The 18298-nt window shown below is 35.0% G+C and overlaps 1 protein-coding gene across 1 annotated transcript; it reads right to left on the reverse strand.

The window, feature by feature from the left end:
• Nucleotides 1-217: 217 nt before the first annotated feature.
• On the reverse strand, nucleotides 218-17843 carry LOC123539648 (uncharacterized). The gene is made up of 9 exons (XM_045324323.2): nucleotides 17759-17843; nucleotides 17192-17352; nucleotides 15803-15947; nucleotides 14581-14653; nucleotides 13645-13738; nucleotides 12401-12519; nucleotides 10331-10515; nucleotides 9579-9655; nucleotides 218-6845 (listed from the first exon to the last, which is right to left on the reverse strand). The coding sequence occupies exons 2-9, from the start codon at nucleotides 17342-17344 to the stop codon at nucleotides 6612-6614; spliced, it is 1080 nt and encodes a 359-aa protein (XP_045180258.1). The 5' UTR covers nucleotides 17345-17352; nucleotides 17759-17843; the 3' UTR covers nucleotides 218-6611.
• Nucleotides 17844-18298: the final 455 nt, after the last annotated feature.

An 18298-nucleotide genomic window follows, 5' to 3' on the forward strand; every position in this document is an offset into this window, starting at 1 on the left:
TTACCTTTAAGAATGAATCTGTTAATAATGATTAAATGTTTTTGACATATCTTGTAGGTGTAAACAATAAGAACAGTGGGTAGGAATATATTACCATTCCGAACACAAATTGTGCAAGTTTAACAATGCGCAATGTCGGAATCTCCAGAGAGATGTAAGTTTTTCGTTTACAAAAGCCACGTGAGTAAACAATGTATATAAATCACAAAAAAAAATGTTTCTGCTGAAACAGTTTTAATCTCTAATTTGTTTGTACATTAACAAAAGACATTATGGGCTATATAAACGATATAAAATACAAACTAAGATATTTAAACACGTTTAATAAACAATGTATAAATCAGTCAGTAAAGCTATAGCAAAAACACATTGAATATTTGCTGAAGAAATCACAAGCTGCCACTTGGTCCATATAACATTACAACTATAACAACAAATGTCCACTCATTATCACAACCACTGTCACGAAATACAGAACAAAATTAAATGTCTCAAAAGCTGTCTCACATGCACTATCACTGATTACGTTTTCATACTTGAAAATAATATCGGAACATGTCCCCTTTTTCAGAATTTCGTCAAGACACATATCAAGATTATTTATAAACACAGAAAATGATCAGAAAATATGATTTTAATAAATACACAAGGCGTGCTCGAACAAACAATATATAGAGAAAAAAGATCAAAATGTTACTGCTATTTATCATGGTACAAAATACAAAAAAAAACATATGTACTACAAAATCAGTTCTTAAGATAGTTCTGCACGTATGGAACAAGTATTATTCTACAATATAGATTTCACCAAACCACATTTTTACAAACCACCATCCAATCGGAAGCATAGAAAATTAGGGCCTAAAATAAAATTCTACATTTTAGAAAAAAAAATCCGAATGTGTAAAATAGTTTCTACATTACTTTACATTACAAACAAATGTTTTGTTGCCAACCTAGCGTGGAAAAATAAGCTATAAGGATCTCATATGCCTGTCTGTGTACGAAAGAGGTTTCCCAAATCCGAGGGAAAGCTGGAAAGGGACAACCGATAGCTTTTTATCTACGCTGTCCTGGGGATTGGAAAAACAACTGCCATTACCAGTAATCCATGTTAGATCATTTTCCTTGCCTACCAGTGATATTACATTGCAACATTTTCAAAGATAATGTCAATTTAATCATTCGTAAAATTATGACGTTAAAACGGCACGGTTACTAAGGAAAAGACAAGACGATCTCCTACTCGGACAACCTTGCCCTTCTACGCTAGGTAGGCAAGGAAATGATATCCAGAAATAGATCACCTTATCTTTTCCCCAGGAGAAATTACAAGCTACACTCACACATGATGATCTTATTATAAGTAACAAATAAAAAAAGGTTATTTAATTTGTGTACTGCATGTCATTATCCGATGAACAAGAGCCAATAGTTTCAGTGGTTAGTTAGCGATCACCCTAACCAAATTGCTCAGTTGTAAATAAAGCATAACTTTGCACAAATACAAAATGGAGAGTTTCAAATACGCTTGGCTTTCTACTCAATCCTTAATGCTGTAACTATGTAACGTTTCATGTTGTAAATATATATGAATAAAATATTGTTTAAACCAAATGCAAAAGGGGTTATGAAACCAAAGTACTGCATGTCAGAAAACCACAGGAAATAAGTTTGAGAAGTTTCAATCTATTCCTACAAGTGGTTACTGAGATACCAGCCAAAAATCATGTAGCCGAAAAAAAGGGACACGAGTAGGTTAAAATCCAAAATAGTTGGGGCTCCCGCATATTGCATGTTCCATCACAGTAAATAACTGTGTGAAGTTTCAACCCATCCCCACGAGTGAATACTAATATATCAGCTTAACCAAACGCCGTCGCCGACGACCAGGTGAGTGCTACATCTGTACAAAGTTTTCGGACAATCGAATTAAAAGTAATTATAGGTACAAGATTGTAAATAAAAATTAACAAGTACTTAACAAAAGTAATATGTAACATGACCTAAATTCCACTGGAGTATTTCACTTTTCTTAATATTTCGCCTGTGACTTAAACATAAAGTGTCCTTGTTTTATCACCACAGTGTCGCTATTTTCTGTTCGAGCAATTGCAAATGCTTTGGCGAGCTGAGAACCAGGCTATCGCATTGTATTTCTAAATGAAAGGTGCTTTTTTTTCGCGTAAGTGTTCAATTGTATACCAGCATATGTACAATATGGATCTTTTAGTCTCAGTTATTTTGAACATCATCGTAATAAAGTAGCCGCTGACTAGCGTTTTCTAAAAGCTAAGCTTGTGTTTGAGCTAGGACATATTTCAAAAAGCACTTTCATCCAATAAATCATAATGATACGTCGACTACTGGATCTGGATAATATATACCCTGTTATTTGAGTTAAAGGTATAAACAAAACAAAAACAAGAGCCATGTTAGACATGGCTAATCCCCCCGCCGGGCATATTATAATTGAAGGCTAAAGTTCCTGGCAAGTTAGTGTCTGAAAATATTAATTTTTGGGAAAGCTTTGAAGAACCGTTTAGTTGTGGTCCGCATCAGGGGTTTTAAGATGTGGAAGAAAGAATAAGTCAGTAGTGAGGTGGTTTATTGCTAAATTTTATTAATTTTCATGAACAGTTAGCTATGATGTTTTTCTATATGGCTACTGTAAAAAGAAGGAATGGAAAGCTAACAGGGAACAAGAGTGCCAGAATGTAAAAATATATGCCCGTCAAAGCAAATTTCTTTACTCTAGCAGCTGTATTTGCAAATGGAATGTTAATTTTGTGATTGTTTAGTAATCATTGTAAGTCTTTTGTTTTTTAAAGTCCGCAAAAAAACTCCTTACCAGGTAGAGATACCTTATATATAATAAAATACACCTAAAATTGGAGAGTAACATCTATGTTGTACCACAGAAAAGTGGTATTGTTTTTTCCCTAGGGTCAATTATAAATATGTTACAATATAAGTTATTTATAGTAACAACTCTTAAAAAAAAAAATAAAAAAAAAATTGCAAGTCCACACAAAAATCTTTATCAGGTAGAGATTGGTCAAAATACAGCTCAAAATTGGATTTAGCATGCTTGTTGTACAACAGAAAGGTGGTCTCGATTTTTCCCTACAACTAGTAATGAAAAAGTTACAATAAAAGCTATTTAAAGTAACAATAAAGGGAAGTAATTCTAAAGAAGGGAACTGCGCATGACACTTCGTCTCATGATGGTGTATAATTGTGCCAAGTTACATCAAAATCCCTCCATGCATGAAGAAGAAATGCTTCGGACAAAGTCATTCTTGTATCTGACCTTTGGCCTTTCTAAATGTGACCTTGACCTCAGGCCTAGTGACCTGGATCTTGCGCATGACACTCCGTCTCGTGGTGGTGAACATTTGTGCCAAGTTATATCAAAATCCCTCTATGCATGAAGAAGAAATGCTCCGGACAAGGTTTTCATTCTTGTATCTTTTGACCTCTAAGTGTGACCTTGACCTTCGACCTAGGGACCTGGTTCTTACGCATGACACTCCGCCTCGTGGTGGTAAACATTTGTGCCAAGATATATCAAAATCCCTCCATGCATGAAGAAGATATGCTCCGGACAAATTTTTTTAAGAAAATATGATAAAGGGGAATAACTCAAAAAACAGGCAAGGTAGAGTTATTGTTCTTGCACACTGCACTTTCTCCCAATGCGTTCTATCAGTGTATGAAGTTTGAAGAAAATCCCTCCAGTACTTTTGGGGTTTTGCTCCGGACAAAATGTTTTAAGAAAATATGATAAAGGGGAATAACTCAAAAAATAGGCAAGGTAGAGTTATTGTTCTTGCACACTGCACTTCCTCCCAATGTGTTCTATCAGTGTATGAAGTTTGAAGAAAATCCCTCCAGTACTTTTGGAGTTATGCTCCGGACAAATTTTATTAAGAAAATATGATAAAGGGGAATAACTCAAAAAATAGGCAAGGTAGAGTTATTGTTCTTGCACACTGCACTTCCTCCCAATGTGTTCTATCAGTGTATAAAGTTTGAAGAAAATCCCTCCAGTACTTTTGGAGTTATGCTCCGGACAAAGATCGTTGCGGACGCACGGACGGAGAGCATTTCTAATATCCCCTTCGCCTTTGGCGGGTGGATAATAAAAATATATGTTATGAAATATGTGAACTATATGTTACGAAATATGTGAAAATAACAATAAATTTATTAGTAGCAAAATGTTATCTAACTGATGGATACAACGCATTAACAAACACATTACAGAACACAAAAAAAAAAACCATTACAGACCCAATATTGTTAATTATATTGCTGCACAAATATTTTTTGCGACATTACCATGTAAAAAGTCTTAATAACAATGTTTCCTTCAACAAGAAACGGGCTGAATGCACTATTATTATACTGGGTGCATTCAGTACCTGTGCATTTGCACTTAAGATTTCTTGTGTAGACGGTATGATGTTTTACAATGTCTTCAAATTGATATGAAAATATTACCATGCATTAAAAAGGAAACTTTGTATCTTATTCCAAGCGGCGTAAAAGTAATTTGCATCTGTATCAGATAAGAAATACTGTCTGCATTGCCGGACTTACTAAGAGCGTTATTAGCAATGCAGCAGGTCAGCAGATCAAGACGTACATTTATAAAATCACTTAGATATGATGCTGACCCAATATTGAAAAAAAAAAAAAAACATTTCGAAGCCAGTCTAACAGTGCGACTTTATCATTGTTCAATTTCAAAATAATGCTGAGAAAAAGAACCAGCCAATCGAATTTTAGACTGGTTCCAACTCTAGGTGTCCGGTAACATTCATAATCGGACATGAAAGATTGTTACAGTATTAGATTGTCTGAAACTTGTTTGGCAGAACATGTATATTATTATGCACAAAAATTCAGTATTTCTGAGAATAAAACCTACGGAAGCATTGAACGAATACAGTCTGAAATTTTATTTTGATTCCCTCCTAGATTAAAAAAATACTATTATGAGATTATAAAACAAACATTTCTAATATGGTTCTAGCAGAAAACTGACCTCTTTTTTGTTTTAGAAACATCTTTAATTCAGTTTAAATTTTAACCTGTACCTTTTAAAAGAAAATAATTAAACTGTAAACCAGCCACAAAAACATCTCATTAGCACCGATTGTTTTTTAGCTCACCTGATACACTTACCGGCGACCTGTGATCTATTTAAGGCCGATAAAATGAAAAAAAGAGAGACGTGCCGTTATGTTTTGAAGAATGAACTACAAAAATCCAAAAGATAATGTATAAAGAGTTCGATATGAGCAAGCATACATTAAAACAAAATCGCTTTTCACTAATCATTAAAAAAATTGCTTTACTAAAAGAATCTCAGTTTATTGAACAAAATTAAAACTTCTGACTGACGTGACTCAGAAAGGTAAGTAGTTATTAGCAATGCTGCACAGTGTCTTAGGGGCTGTATATAAACTTTCAACTGTATAATATAGTATGTAATAGAATAAGTAAAAACTGTCACAAAAATCGTAAAATTTCTAAGAAAAGAGGAATGCATTGTTATACACATTGGCATAAATATATCACAAAAGACACAGCTCAAGAAACCTAAATAGCATTTAAATACATTAATTGCACCTGAAATGTAACAGATAAAACATCATAAATATGAAAATTTATTACAGTGAGAGGTGAGCGCGAAACTATTGTATTTTGTTCTTTATTTATATACAGTTAAATTAGTTTCGCGCTCAGTCTACGACATGTTTCCTCCGTGAATTACTGGGTTATAATAAAGAAACCCATCTAAACTGTTCAAAACGTCATTAATATAGAATCACACACAAAAAAACGCGTTTATACTTATTTACAGCTATGTTTAACAAATTCATTTACGCATTTTCAGTTACTGTAGACTTAAACCAGACATGCTTTCCCAGTGGATAAAGTTCTGAACACCCGGGCCCTTGGATTTCAAAATGAAAGACATATTAAAATGTATTTTTCGAAAAATTGTAAGAATCTGTCAAAGGGTACAAATAATATCTAACATTTCACAAGCGGCGTTGCACCTCATGTCCACTCAGTCAAAGGCATTTCGATGTTAAAACGACACCTAAAATGAATATCACATACATTTTTAAAAACCAAAAAATCAAGAAACCAACTGATTATATGCAGACACAGATTCAAACAATTTATCCTGAAGAAGAAACTTGCTTGGTTCTTATCGTACATTCTATGTTTATGTCAACACGTTAGTTTAACTTTGTATGTATTTGTTGTCTGCTTCTGTCACAAGTATTTTTATAAAATTACAAATTTGCCAAATGTATGATATATGCAATTTTGCCTATGAAATCAAATTTTAGAGACATAAATTTTGTTTGAGCAAAGGTTTTTATATTAAGTGATTTGATTTGGCAAAAAAATATCCTGAAAACGTTTATGCAATATTGAGATTCGTGCACTAACTAAACATGACAGTATCTCAATGTTCTAAGTTTACGGAATGAGTGACACATATCATATGTACTAAAGTCTAAGTGACAAAAGCTAATAACACGAATGACCCCAAACACAAATTACGTATCACATTCCTTTGATCTTCAAGTCAGTTGTCGAAGGTCATAACCCAACAGCATCTTCGCAATTGGCTCACAAAGCGATAATAACTTGAACGGTTCGTTTTTGCAAATGTCTACAGCATGTGGAATGGAGTCAGTCACCCAAAAGTTTTGGAATTTGAACTCTCCGTCAGTAAACTTCTTCCAACTCTGGTTAGGAAATACTGCATGCGTTACATAAGCACTTACACCGACCGATCCTTTCTCCATGAGCGCCTTGAAGAAAGAAAATCAAACTAAAAACGAAACTCAATGTCAATCAAATAAGAATGACTTCAACATTGTATGGCACATGCATGAAAGAAAACTAGGGAAAGAAAGTGTGACAGAAGGACAAACGGACAGGTCTTCCACACCGTAGTCATAATATATATGTTATTTTTCCTGGATCTTTTGCAATTAATTCGTCAGTCCAGTATATACAAGAACTAAACGTGCCCCTCTTGCTCTGATTTAGAAACCTCGCTTGGGGTGCAGAATTATTTTGTGTGCGGATGCCATCCAGGTAGCTCGCGCAAGGTGGATAATTATATTGTACACAAGTGCCCGCTGTGCTTGAAAGAATGCACGGAGGGACACAGAGTTTTTCCTTCAACATCAAAAGCTAGAAAGTCGCCATATAACATAAAATGGTGTTGGAGTACCTTAAGCCCAACTAACTAAATAAAAGAATTTAATCTTGGTTGCTCAATCAAGACAAAAGGGAGATAATAATAATTTTATTTTTCTAATCAATGTCGGCTATAAAAATAGCTGCCAATATTCCAATCATTGACAAACATAATATCATCATTCCTAAGACACTGTATGTTGATCGAATTAATATGTATGCTAAAGTGACCCTCTCTTGGTTGGCCAAGTCAAACAAGTGAAAATCCTACACATATTAAGCGCTGATTCGACAGAAATTAATGTAAAAGACTTGATCTTCTATATTAAAATTAATTACATGTTCAAAATCAGACTGACCACTTTAATATATAATAGCTATCAGTCAAGCGCTAGTATTAGATATTGACATATTTCGCTTTCCATTTTTTTTTGGACATTTTTTTTTGCTGTAATTATGTGTGTCAAAGAGATAGACTGCAAGAGATCATATTCTTAGGACTTGCATTAGGAGGAATATAACCGATATACTTACTAAACACTTGACCTAGACTTAACAGAGTCTTCCAGAATAATTTCGGATTAAGTCTCAAGAGAAAAGGAAAACAAAATGCAGACGAAATTGACAGCGGCTCTGGGAATGAATGACACGCCCAGACTGGAACACAATCATATTCAATACAACGCGCTTGTCAAATAGTCGTGAACAAAAAGTGTAATACGTCTAACGACCTTACTCAGACTTTCTGTATCTATTGTGTCCTATTCAAACTTAGAATGTATGAAATAACGTCGATACTGAAGTCATTTGAGTACGCATCACCTACTGGGAAGATTCAGAGTCACATCGATACAGTATTAGGTCATATGGCGACTTTCCAGCTGTTCGTGATGGAATAATACAAATAGGGTATGTCTATCAAATATTCAAAATGAATAATGGCATCAAGGCAGGTTTTTTTTCTCCAAAAGGGCAAGGGGGCCAGGCCTTTTATTTTGGGGAAAACTGTCCGTTATTTGAGAAAAATCCTGATGTATAATCAATTTTAGGGGTAAACTGCATGATTTGAAAGAAATCTGCGGAGAACCTATAAACGGCTTTTGAAGATGAAAACAGCTCTTCTGATGTAGCATGACTACCGGTCGAGAGGCTCGTGTTTAAATCACATTTATTCGGATACACAGATTAGATCGTCGAATTTTCGACAAAGAACTGACATAATTAAAAGACAAATAACTGACCCATTTTCACGTTGCTAAATGATTAGATGTGACGATGAAGTAAATTCGTCAAAAACGTTAGCGTGGTAGTGTCACGCGTAGAGCCCTACGTCGCAGCCTCTTCGATATACTTTTGATGACACTAACCTACTTAAATAACGACGTTAAAATTTATTAACTGTTGATATTTGTCAACGCATGATGTGATTTTTTATATGTACGAGCTCCAAGAGCAATGGTGACAATGGTCAATTTATCATCCGCCGTGCACTTGTCGAATTTTCTCAGTTTCTTATCGCAGCGATATCCCGCCTACCTCATGTTTTCGTCAAAGTTACAGAAAAATATTATATAAACTCCCCTATTGAGCTTCCGGTACAGATGACACGGCTGTGTGTACATGCACGCCACAAGCAGAATCAGCATTTCTTTGCAGATATACAATAAAGCTCGAAATGTTTAATGGTGTCGACTTGATCTTGAATGTGAAATCATATGGTGATTCAGACTTGTTTTGTTTATCTAATGTGAAAAAAGCGCATTCATGTTGCATATACAAACACTGTACACGTATAGCTGAAACGACATCGACATACATTTCCACATATCTTCTGTCGTCAGGACCGGAAATTGACTTAAGGTAGAAGCGTTAGTGTAATGTTTTCTCTAATAACGTTGACGTAAATATATAATACGTGGTAAGAATGACTAAACATTGAGAAAATGTGACTGGGCACGTTGGAACATAAATTATCAGTTGTTCAATATGCTTAGTACCCATTTCCCGAAATGCGCGTTTTAGGTTAGAGATACGCGACTGAAACGGGCTAGTGTAATTTCCCGATAGTGACCAAATGTGCATGGGGTAGAGTATAACAAGTACAAAGGCATTTTCTTATGTTAAGCACCTATACTCATAGTTCAGACACAAACCTGAAATCATGACCGGTTATTATTCTATCACATGCGGACAGTATTATAATCAGTTCTTGTCAAAACAATATAGCTCTTTCATGAATATACCACTAACCTTTTCCTACTTATTGCCAAAAATGTCTGATCAATGGAAGAGAGCTTATACAAGTGGGTAATATCTTTAATCATATCAGAGTAACCTACCTTGCCACACTGTATCAGAGTTCCTCCAGTTTGAACTAGATCATCAACAATAACCACATGTTTTCCTTCCGGGTTTCCTGTTACGGGAAATAAATGTTAAGTTTTTATGTTGGTAAGCTGTAAATAACTGTGCAGAACAGGCTACAGCTATCACAGAATCCAGACAGCTGACGAAAGATTTACAGCTAAATCACTTTTACAACGACCATAAACTAATATCAAAAAATATGATATCCCAGAAGTACTTCATCAATGCATTTTTTGATGTTCTGTTGTTTTAAACATATTTTTAAAGAAGTGTTTCAGCAATATACGATGGTTAGTTAACATGACCGGTGTTACTGCATTCCGTACACTACCAGTATTACCCTCAATCTCCCGTACAAAGGTAGAGTACAAGTGACAATAGGCGTGTTGTTTTCAGTCACACATCCTGATCAAATGCCTCACTAATACTTCCTGCCACGGGCTTCCTGGTTGGCAGTCTTACACAGTGTTATCTAAGCGCTCACTGGTAGATCATTTATAATATGAGGTTGTGCAAAAGTCGGATACTTACGTCGATAGAAAAAGAAGTATTCATACATACAAATATCTTCCGTGTTATTTTCATCTTTCAAGTAACATGATCAGAGAGCTTCCACATTTGAAACAAACACGTTATGAGTCATGAAATGTACTTAATTGCAATGTCATTTGATACTTGAGACTTTGCTAGTATGTTATTAACAAAAATAAAAATAATACATTACCATCTTTCACTTTTACAATCCTCTTTCCGCCATCTCTTATCTTGACACATGTAATGGTATCGAAGCCCGGGAAGAACAGATGAAACCGCTTGAACGCACCGTCATCAGGGAAGGCAACAGCAATGTTATCTTTGTCTGGTAGCTTTTTGATAGTGGAAAGCAGGAGAGGTATGGCCGACTCTAACCTACAATAAAAAAGATACAGTTCTGATGCAATTTTGATGGCTGCATGTCACGCCTCACTTAAAATATGCTTTTTTGCTGCCTCCGACCCAGCATTTCAAGGAGTGGATCAGTAGGTCGGTAGTACACCGTATTTCTTTCGCCGGAATATATGAAAAGAATCATCATTATTCCTTTTTTGGTGCCGTTAAAAATAACATCTTTTCTGTTTGGAAGTTGAACACATAAACAAAATATTGAGATCTCAGGAACAATATAAATTCAGGCATTTCAGAGAGTCACAGTCATATTGAAACAAAATCTTTTATACTCCGAAGCGCGCATTTTCAATTGTTTACATCCAGCTTATAACGGCAAAAAGCGGGCATTACCGAAGGATCAACATGTTTATTTTTATAGTTCTTTGGATCGATATTCAATCATACACAGACACATACGTTGCCGCCTGTGTATCTACGTTGCCGCCTGTGTAGTGCATGTGATTTGTAAACAGAGAAAGGAACCAGTGGATCCAGTAGGACTGTCTTACCTATTTTTGCATCGGTGAAAAAACAGTCGATTAATTTTGGATAATAATGACATTTTTGGTCATCTTTAGACCGTTTACGTTAACCAAACAAGGAAGTGAATTCGTACATGGTTTCGTTTCGGTTTCGTTTCTATTTTGGTTAATTTTTCGACGTATATATGACAACCCTCATTAGCTGTAATGCATTCTATGTTTTCCGGTTCCATTTCTATGCATTTTTATATGAAACAGCCATAAAATGTATGTGACACTTGCTTAAATCAGACACGGAGTTTTCTCTATGTCAGGGTATGTAACGCATTTATATACGTCGCGTGACAGTTATGATACACAAGTGCGCACCATGAAGATTTAAAGCTGGAAACGGTAAAAATCAATCAGTCTCCACGGATTAAACTATCGACTAGCATTAACACAAGTAAATGAGAGGATGACAATTGTATGCCCGGCCTTATCCAGTTATTGATCAGAAACCATTATCAGTCTCATGGTCACGTTGACCAGACTGTTTATCCAATGTCTAAAAAAACAAATCATTTTATCTTCATTAACCATATGAAATTTGATGACCTAGCTACTGCCTAAGTGTTTATAGCCACTGGTAAGAAATCTCTGTAGTATTCAGGTCACTGTGACCTTACCCTATGACCTCCTGATCTCTTAAACAACAAGGGCTGTCTGCTGATCATAGATAATCATGCTACAAAGATTGATACTCATAGTCCCAGACATTCTATAGATTTTGAAAAGAAACCATTTTTAATCTTAAAAACTTTACTTCAGACTAAAGGCCAAAGAAACAATAGGGGTCCAAAATAATGGGGTCATCTACTGACCACAGGCAAGCATCCTTTGAAGTTAAATAATCATAGATAAATCATTCTAGGGATAAAAAAAAACAATATAATGTCAAACAGTGACCAAAGTCAATTATTAATGAAGAGACCATTATAAACACAAGCCTTTTTCACTTACTGATCAGAAACCGTTTACTGTCTGGATATAACTTGACCTTTACATACTGACCCAGGTGCAATCATCCTGCAGTGTTTGACAAAAAAACTGTAGGCCAAAGATTTCTATAATTATCAACTGGAGACCAATTGTCTACAGTATAACAAATGACTCAACAGAGAGATCTCTTCTGCAGAGAGAGAGACATAATAACTGTATGAATACCTCACATGTGTTAGATCCCTTTCATGTGATTTACCTAAAAGTATCCAAAGACCCAGTTTTCTATCGAAATGACCTAATTCAAACTGGTTGCAATACAAGAAACTATTTTCTTTCAAAATATCCAGATCTAAATAACAGCAATTTGAAACAATCTGAACAAAAACGCAACTTGAAAATACCTGGGAATCACATTGTCAGAGAAGTAGAACCTCTCTTGTAGAGCATGTATATCAAATATGCAAATCTGACAAGGTCCTCGTGCTGTCAGAGGTATGGATGACATCATGATTGCCAAAGTCTAAAAAAAAAATGTTTAAAAGTTAATTAGAAAATAGTCTATCAAATGTAATATACTAGTAGTTAATAACTTGAATCAATTTGGTGATATATAAATTTGGGGGAAAAGATATCACACAAACTCTGCTACTTTTTAACTTCTTTTACTTTCAAACTTAGACAAATTAGCTTCTATCTTAATGTAAGTCTTCTGCCAAAGTCTGTTTTTAAAACTCATGCTGGTAACAATAAAGCTATAAAGCAGCACGGCATTGTATTGTATAACAGGTAATTTCCACCTCTTGTATAGGCACAGAGGTATTTTTCCTTATATGAACTGTGCTCACTAAGAGCTTTTATTTGTAAGTGCACACTATGTGTATATATACAAGTGTCTGACAGGTGCAGACTAGTTGAAGAGACAGACATTCAGATACAAAGGAATCCGGGTACCAGACCCTAGCTCTTTTTGAACAGACCCCATGGTTCTTTAACATGCCTGGTGTTTAGCACCAATACACACAAGGATCGCCTGGGTTTTTGACCAGTACACCTCTAGTTGGGTGTGAAACACTACAAAAGCGTTTCTAAAAAAATCTCGGATCGAACCCTGGAACTCTGGATTGGAAAGCCAGCCTGCAAACCACTGAGCTAATCTGTCCACAAAAATATAATACACAATTTAGTGTGCATGATTAACTGCATGAATATCTCCTTAATATAACACATAAGTGTGAACAATTAACTGCATTAATATCTCTTAAATATTTTTCAGTTAAAGGTCTAAGCGAAATATTAAATGATTCAACAGAACCGCTCTTGAATATATTTGAGTCTTCGGTAACACAGTTCATTAAGTTTCATATAGACCAGACACCAGTAGTTCATATCACTATGTGCATTCATATTGGTGTCATTAACCAACCAGAAACTTGCTAAATAATCATTAAAAACATATGTAATTTTCATTTTTCTTACTCTTTTGTTTAAAAAAAAAAAAACAAGCAAAAAAGAAAATGAGTCAATATATTTTTGTTTTTCCTAAAAAGTGACAAAAAATACTAAGTTGCTCTGTCAGCTCATTTTTAGTACAATGTACAATGAAGAAAGAAAATATTAATAAAAACATGAAACTGTTGTTTATCACCTTTGCTGTAGCTATCTGACCCTCTGTGTCAACTCTCTCCATTGTGCCCGTAGGGAAATATGGTAAAATGAAATGAAATGATCTGGCCAGGTACCTTTAATAAATATGGATGACATTGGTAAACAATGCATTCTACAAACATTCTACAAATATAAGAATGTTACAATTCAATTTAACTTTCACAGGTTGCTAGCTTTTATCATATACATGTATCTATTTGTCACGCTCCAGGTTATTTTTTTCTGGTAAAATATCTACTTTACTCTTAAAAAGGTATATAATCAAAAGCTATTAACAAAACAAGTTTACGTGTTTCACAAAAAGAGGCTTAATTTCAACCTTTTGTCTGCACCAATTATTTTACAAATACATGTATTTAAATGCTGAATTTGGCTTCTTTTGTTTCTTTTTCCTAATGCCATGTATACAGTTCATATCTTATCTTGCGTAAGCAAAGAGTAAGAAGATATTTGGTTGTTTCAGTAAAAGACTGAAAAATATTTCACCAAGTGAATAACAGATGCAATAAGAAATGCAAAAACAGATGCAATAACAAATGCAGTATTTTAAAATTAACCCGCACATTTTAGGCAAAAAAAAATTCTCCCTAAAAAACATAAAATGTAGGTACTCCGAAAATATGACAAGTGGTACAAACTTATTGAGATAAATTTTTGCAAGATATTATAAATTAACCAAAAGGTAAGAAAGCAGTAAACCATTGCAACACTTTCGAAATAATGCAGAAAACTTACATTTTTTCTTGCATTTTTACCATATCTAACTTTTATTTTCACCCACTTTACCATTTTTCAGTGTCATATACAAATTCTAAGCCAAACTTGGTGGAAATAAATATACTGAAAAATTTCACCCGAACTGTGGGCAAATAGCTTTTAACTATGAATGAGTAGCTTCATGTGTGGAAGAACTTACCTTGGAAACATGTATAACACAGACAGCTGTTCAAATATCACACTTGGATCATGGAAACTACCAAGAAATATAACTGAAAATATACCAAAAAAAATCTACCATTTACAGTAGTTTAAATTAAAACATTGATACAATAAGGCAGTCTGAAAGACAGCTATATCCCCCAACACAGTTATAAATAGTGAAAGGGTTGATGGTATTGGGTGGAACCATTAAACATTTGAGTTGTGACCTTGACCTTAAGCTGGCTGGGGTGAATTTTGTTTTCTGCAAATTATTTTGACAAGGGGAATATAACAGCCAAGTCAAATTACAATCCTTCAAGGGGTTTAGGAGATACATAGCTGACATAAAATGAAAAGCTCAAACATTTGACCTCGAGTTGTGAGCTTGACCTTGAGCCAACATGGCTGACTCATAAGTTCAGTCTTGATGAGGTGATCAATTGACCAAAATTTCATGAAAATCCAGTGCGGACACGAAATGTTATGGAAGGACAGATGGAGACCGGGGGATTAAAATTGCAGTATACTTAATAAAAAGATATTTTTCTCATTGAAGTGAGATAACAAGCAGGTTTTGACTTTTCTTCCCCTTTTCGTACAAGTTTCAAAAAGTGGATAAATTTACAGTCTTTAAAGTCTGAAATATTGGTGTTATCATAATCAATATAAAGAGCTTAAACTCACTATCTTACTCAGCTAATAATTCATATAATTACTGGCTCTTTTGTTACAAAACGACAGGGGCCTATATGTCTGAGTGGTTAAGGCATAAGGTTGCCATCTTGCCCCTCACTGCTGCGGTTTTGAGACCTCGGTGCTTGGGCAGCCATGTAAGGAAGCCATTCAGGGGACTGACTTGCTGAAGGTCAGTAGTACCTACATAAGCATGAAAAAAGATTGCTAGTTGTACCTTGGGTTGACTTTGCAATTCATGACTATCAAAACTGGAGAGTTGTCATTATGACCTAAACTGATCCGATGTGACTTAACCCTTATCACGCTGGACATGATTGATTCTACTGCAGCAGATCACAATCAGCCTGTACATCAGTGCTGTCTGATCATAACATGCACTGTTTGCCATTCAGTCAGTATCGTTTTGATATGCATCCCTTTAAACAGTTAATGGTGCTGTCAAAATTGAAAGATGGACAAGTTCATTATAGAAATTTAGCAGGCTAAGAGCTAAATGTTAGATAAGACTACATAATGCTTACCATCTTTTCCAGCCATGACATGAACATCTTGTATGAACAAGTTTGGAAATCCATCCTGGAATTTGCCCCATGTGATGGTGTTCCTGTACTCAACACCTCTGCTTTTATTAGGTAAAAGTCCAGCAGTAGAGAGAGACCTATGGAACTGAAAAGAAAAATATCATATTATACCACTGCCACTGAAAATTTAAAGAAACCATCAAAATGTGATGATGTAATTCTTTGATTCATAGTTATCAGTAAATAAAATACACGATTCCTAACACAGCCTTGCAACATATTCTTAAAACACTGGTTTGCACTCTAAAGTAGTATAAGTACCAGCAATATCAAAGGACTAGTTGTGGAACTTACAATTTCTAGATTAAGATAAACTGAAAAAAATTCTCTGATTTGAGGATAAAAAAAGTCTTTGTGTCTTTTACATTGAACATAATGTGACATATCATGACAATTTAAATGGCAAAAATTTGAAATGAAATTAATCAAAGGAATACTATTGATCGTAATTTAATGTATTAACAAAGGAACAAAAGCCTTAAATTTAAGCTCAGTTCACACTTTACTTTTTAGTTTGACGGTGAAAAACTGAAGTTTGTTACAATAGTTCTCATTTTAGCTTGCAAGGTAAAATACTATACGAAAGGTGTATGGTTATGACACAAGCAAGGCTTGAACCTGCAACTTCAAATCTGAGCAGCCAATAAGTCACAGCTGTGAACCCCCCAGCCCACCCACTTCGAAAAAAATATAATCAAAATGTTGCACACACAATGTTATAGACTGAAAATATTGTAGTCCTGACTGGGACTCCAACTCGAGTCCTCCCACAAATAACACAGGAACAGACCAAATTGTTATAAAAGCCAGCAGGACCACTATACACTACCTGACTACAATCTGAACCTGAATACCAGGATCCTGAACCTCATTGTCAATTCATATCTACTTGTAAAAAGGTAAAGGTAAATTTCATTTACCGTCGCTTTTGTGAAACAATGAACATAAACTCTGCAGAGCTTTTTGAGCAACCCTACTTTAAATATGACCAATTATACCTTACTCCCCAGCAACTAGCTGGTACCCATTTTACAGCTTGGCTGACTGGGCCTTGCCGAAGAACAAACAGCAATGGGAGTTGCCAGGAATCACCTCAGTTGGAAGGCATCTTAGCCCTCTCTGCCAGTGTGTCCACACACTGTGATAGAGTCATGTCAGTTGAAATCTAACTTGAATCATTTCAGCTCTTACCAGAACTTGAACCATGGACCTTTCACACCATTATAAGGTATAATGTACACCATGTTGCTATAAAAGCCAGATGTATAACAAGGCATTATAGTGTGCAATAATACTCTACCTGACTAAATTAATAAGAAAATATCTTACTGGCGTCTTTCCATTTGGTAAATTTCCTGGGTCTAATGTTGAATGTGATGTAGTGGGTGATGTAACAGGCTTACATCCGTCTACAATCTGCTTCGCTAAATGGTCCATGCTCGGGTGAGCATATAACAAAACAGGCTCTGCCGGGTCTGACATTCTTACACCTAGGGAAAAATCCATCTCTAAATAATATTGTGTCACAAGCAATATTTAAAACCAAGTACAGTATCAAGCAATACAGCAATTATAAGGAAACTTATTGCCTTATCTTCCTTAAAGAAAATCAATGTTTTCTAATTATTTGATCAATGAATCAATCTTTGCTGCAGTTAGAATCAAACGGACAGAAACTAAGTGTCACAGAGAGCGTCTGTTCAATACTTTATATATGCAGACATAAACAGAAAGTTGAACTTGAAATTCTAATTAATTTCTAAAATTAGAAATGTACTAAATAAAATAAAGGTCAGTTTCACGTTTGTCAGTTTAGGAAGTTGATAAAAATTGGACTGTCCCGATTATTTATCAAAGCAACAGAGACATCTGGACATAAACCTAACAATAAAATACCTCTTTTATCAACGAGATATTGATTGTTTACATTGCACAATATTCTTCTTTGTAGAGAGTAAGTACATCAAGGGAGATAGCCTCGGCAGATTTACTGTCAATTCGTTCCCTAGTCATCTCGTCCCAATGTCATTTCGTCCCTTGACGATTTCAAAATGGTAGTTTCGTCCCCAAGAGAGCATACCCGTTTATTCGCTTTAAGAATAAAGTTTGCTTGAATGTTATCATTGTAATCGTGATAGTTTGAAATACAAAGTTTATAAATAATGATTTTTACTTAAAATATCTGAACAACCCCAAGGAAATCTTAATAGCACACCATCACTGTTTCCCACCCCATACACTTACACTCATAGCGGAATCATTGATGGTAATTTATCTTATATGAGAGGAATTCCAAACGACTTCTATTGACCCCCGATGTCTTGCCGAATGTCTATACTGGATTTCCATTATTTCACCAAATGGGTCAAAATCATGAAATGATTACTTATACCCCAAACTGCATCAAATAATGGAAAGGCTAATTGTTCTCATGGA

Source organism: Mercenaria mercenaria, chromosome 16, assembly GCF_021730395.1.
Source record: "Mercenaria mercenaria strain notata chromosome 16, MADL_Memer_1, whole genome shotgun sequence".
NCBI lineage: Eukaryota > Metazoa > Mollusca > Bivalvia > Venerida > Veneridae > Mercenaria > Mercenaria mercenaria.

What these genes read in the sequence shown, in the direction of transcription:
- LOC123539648 (XM_045324323.2), bottom strand. Translation starts at nt 17,344, where the DNA reads ATGTCAGACCCGGCAGAGCCTGTTTTGTTATATGCTCACCCGAGCATG. An exon ending in GTCAGATAGCTACAGCAAAG is followed by an intron (nt 12,520 to 13,644) that starts GTGATAAACAAC and finishes TTTTTTTTTTAG; the next exon opens with ACTTTGGCAATCATGATGTC. An exon ending in TCTGACAATGTGATTCCCAG is followed by an intron (nt 10,516 to 12,400) that starts GTATTTTCAAGT and finishes TTTTTATTGTAG; the next exon opens with GTTAGAGTCGGCCATACCTC.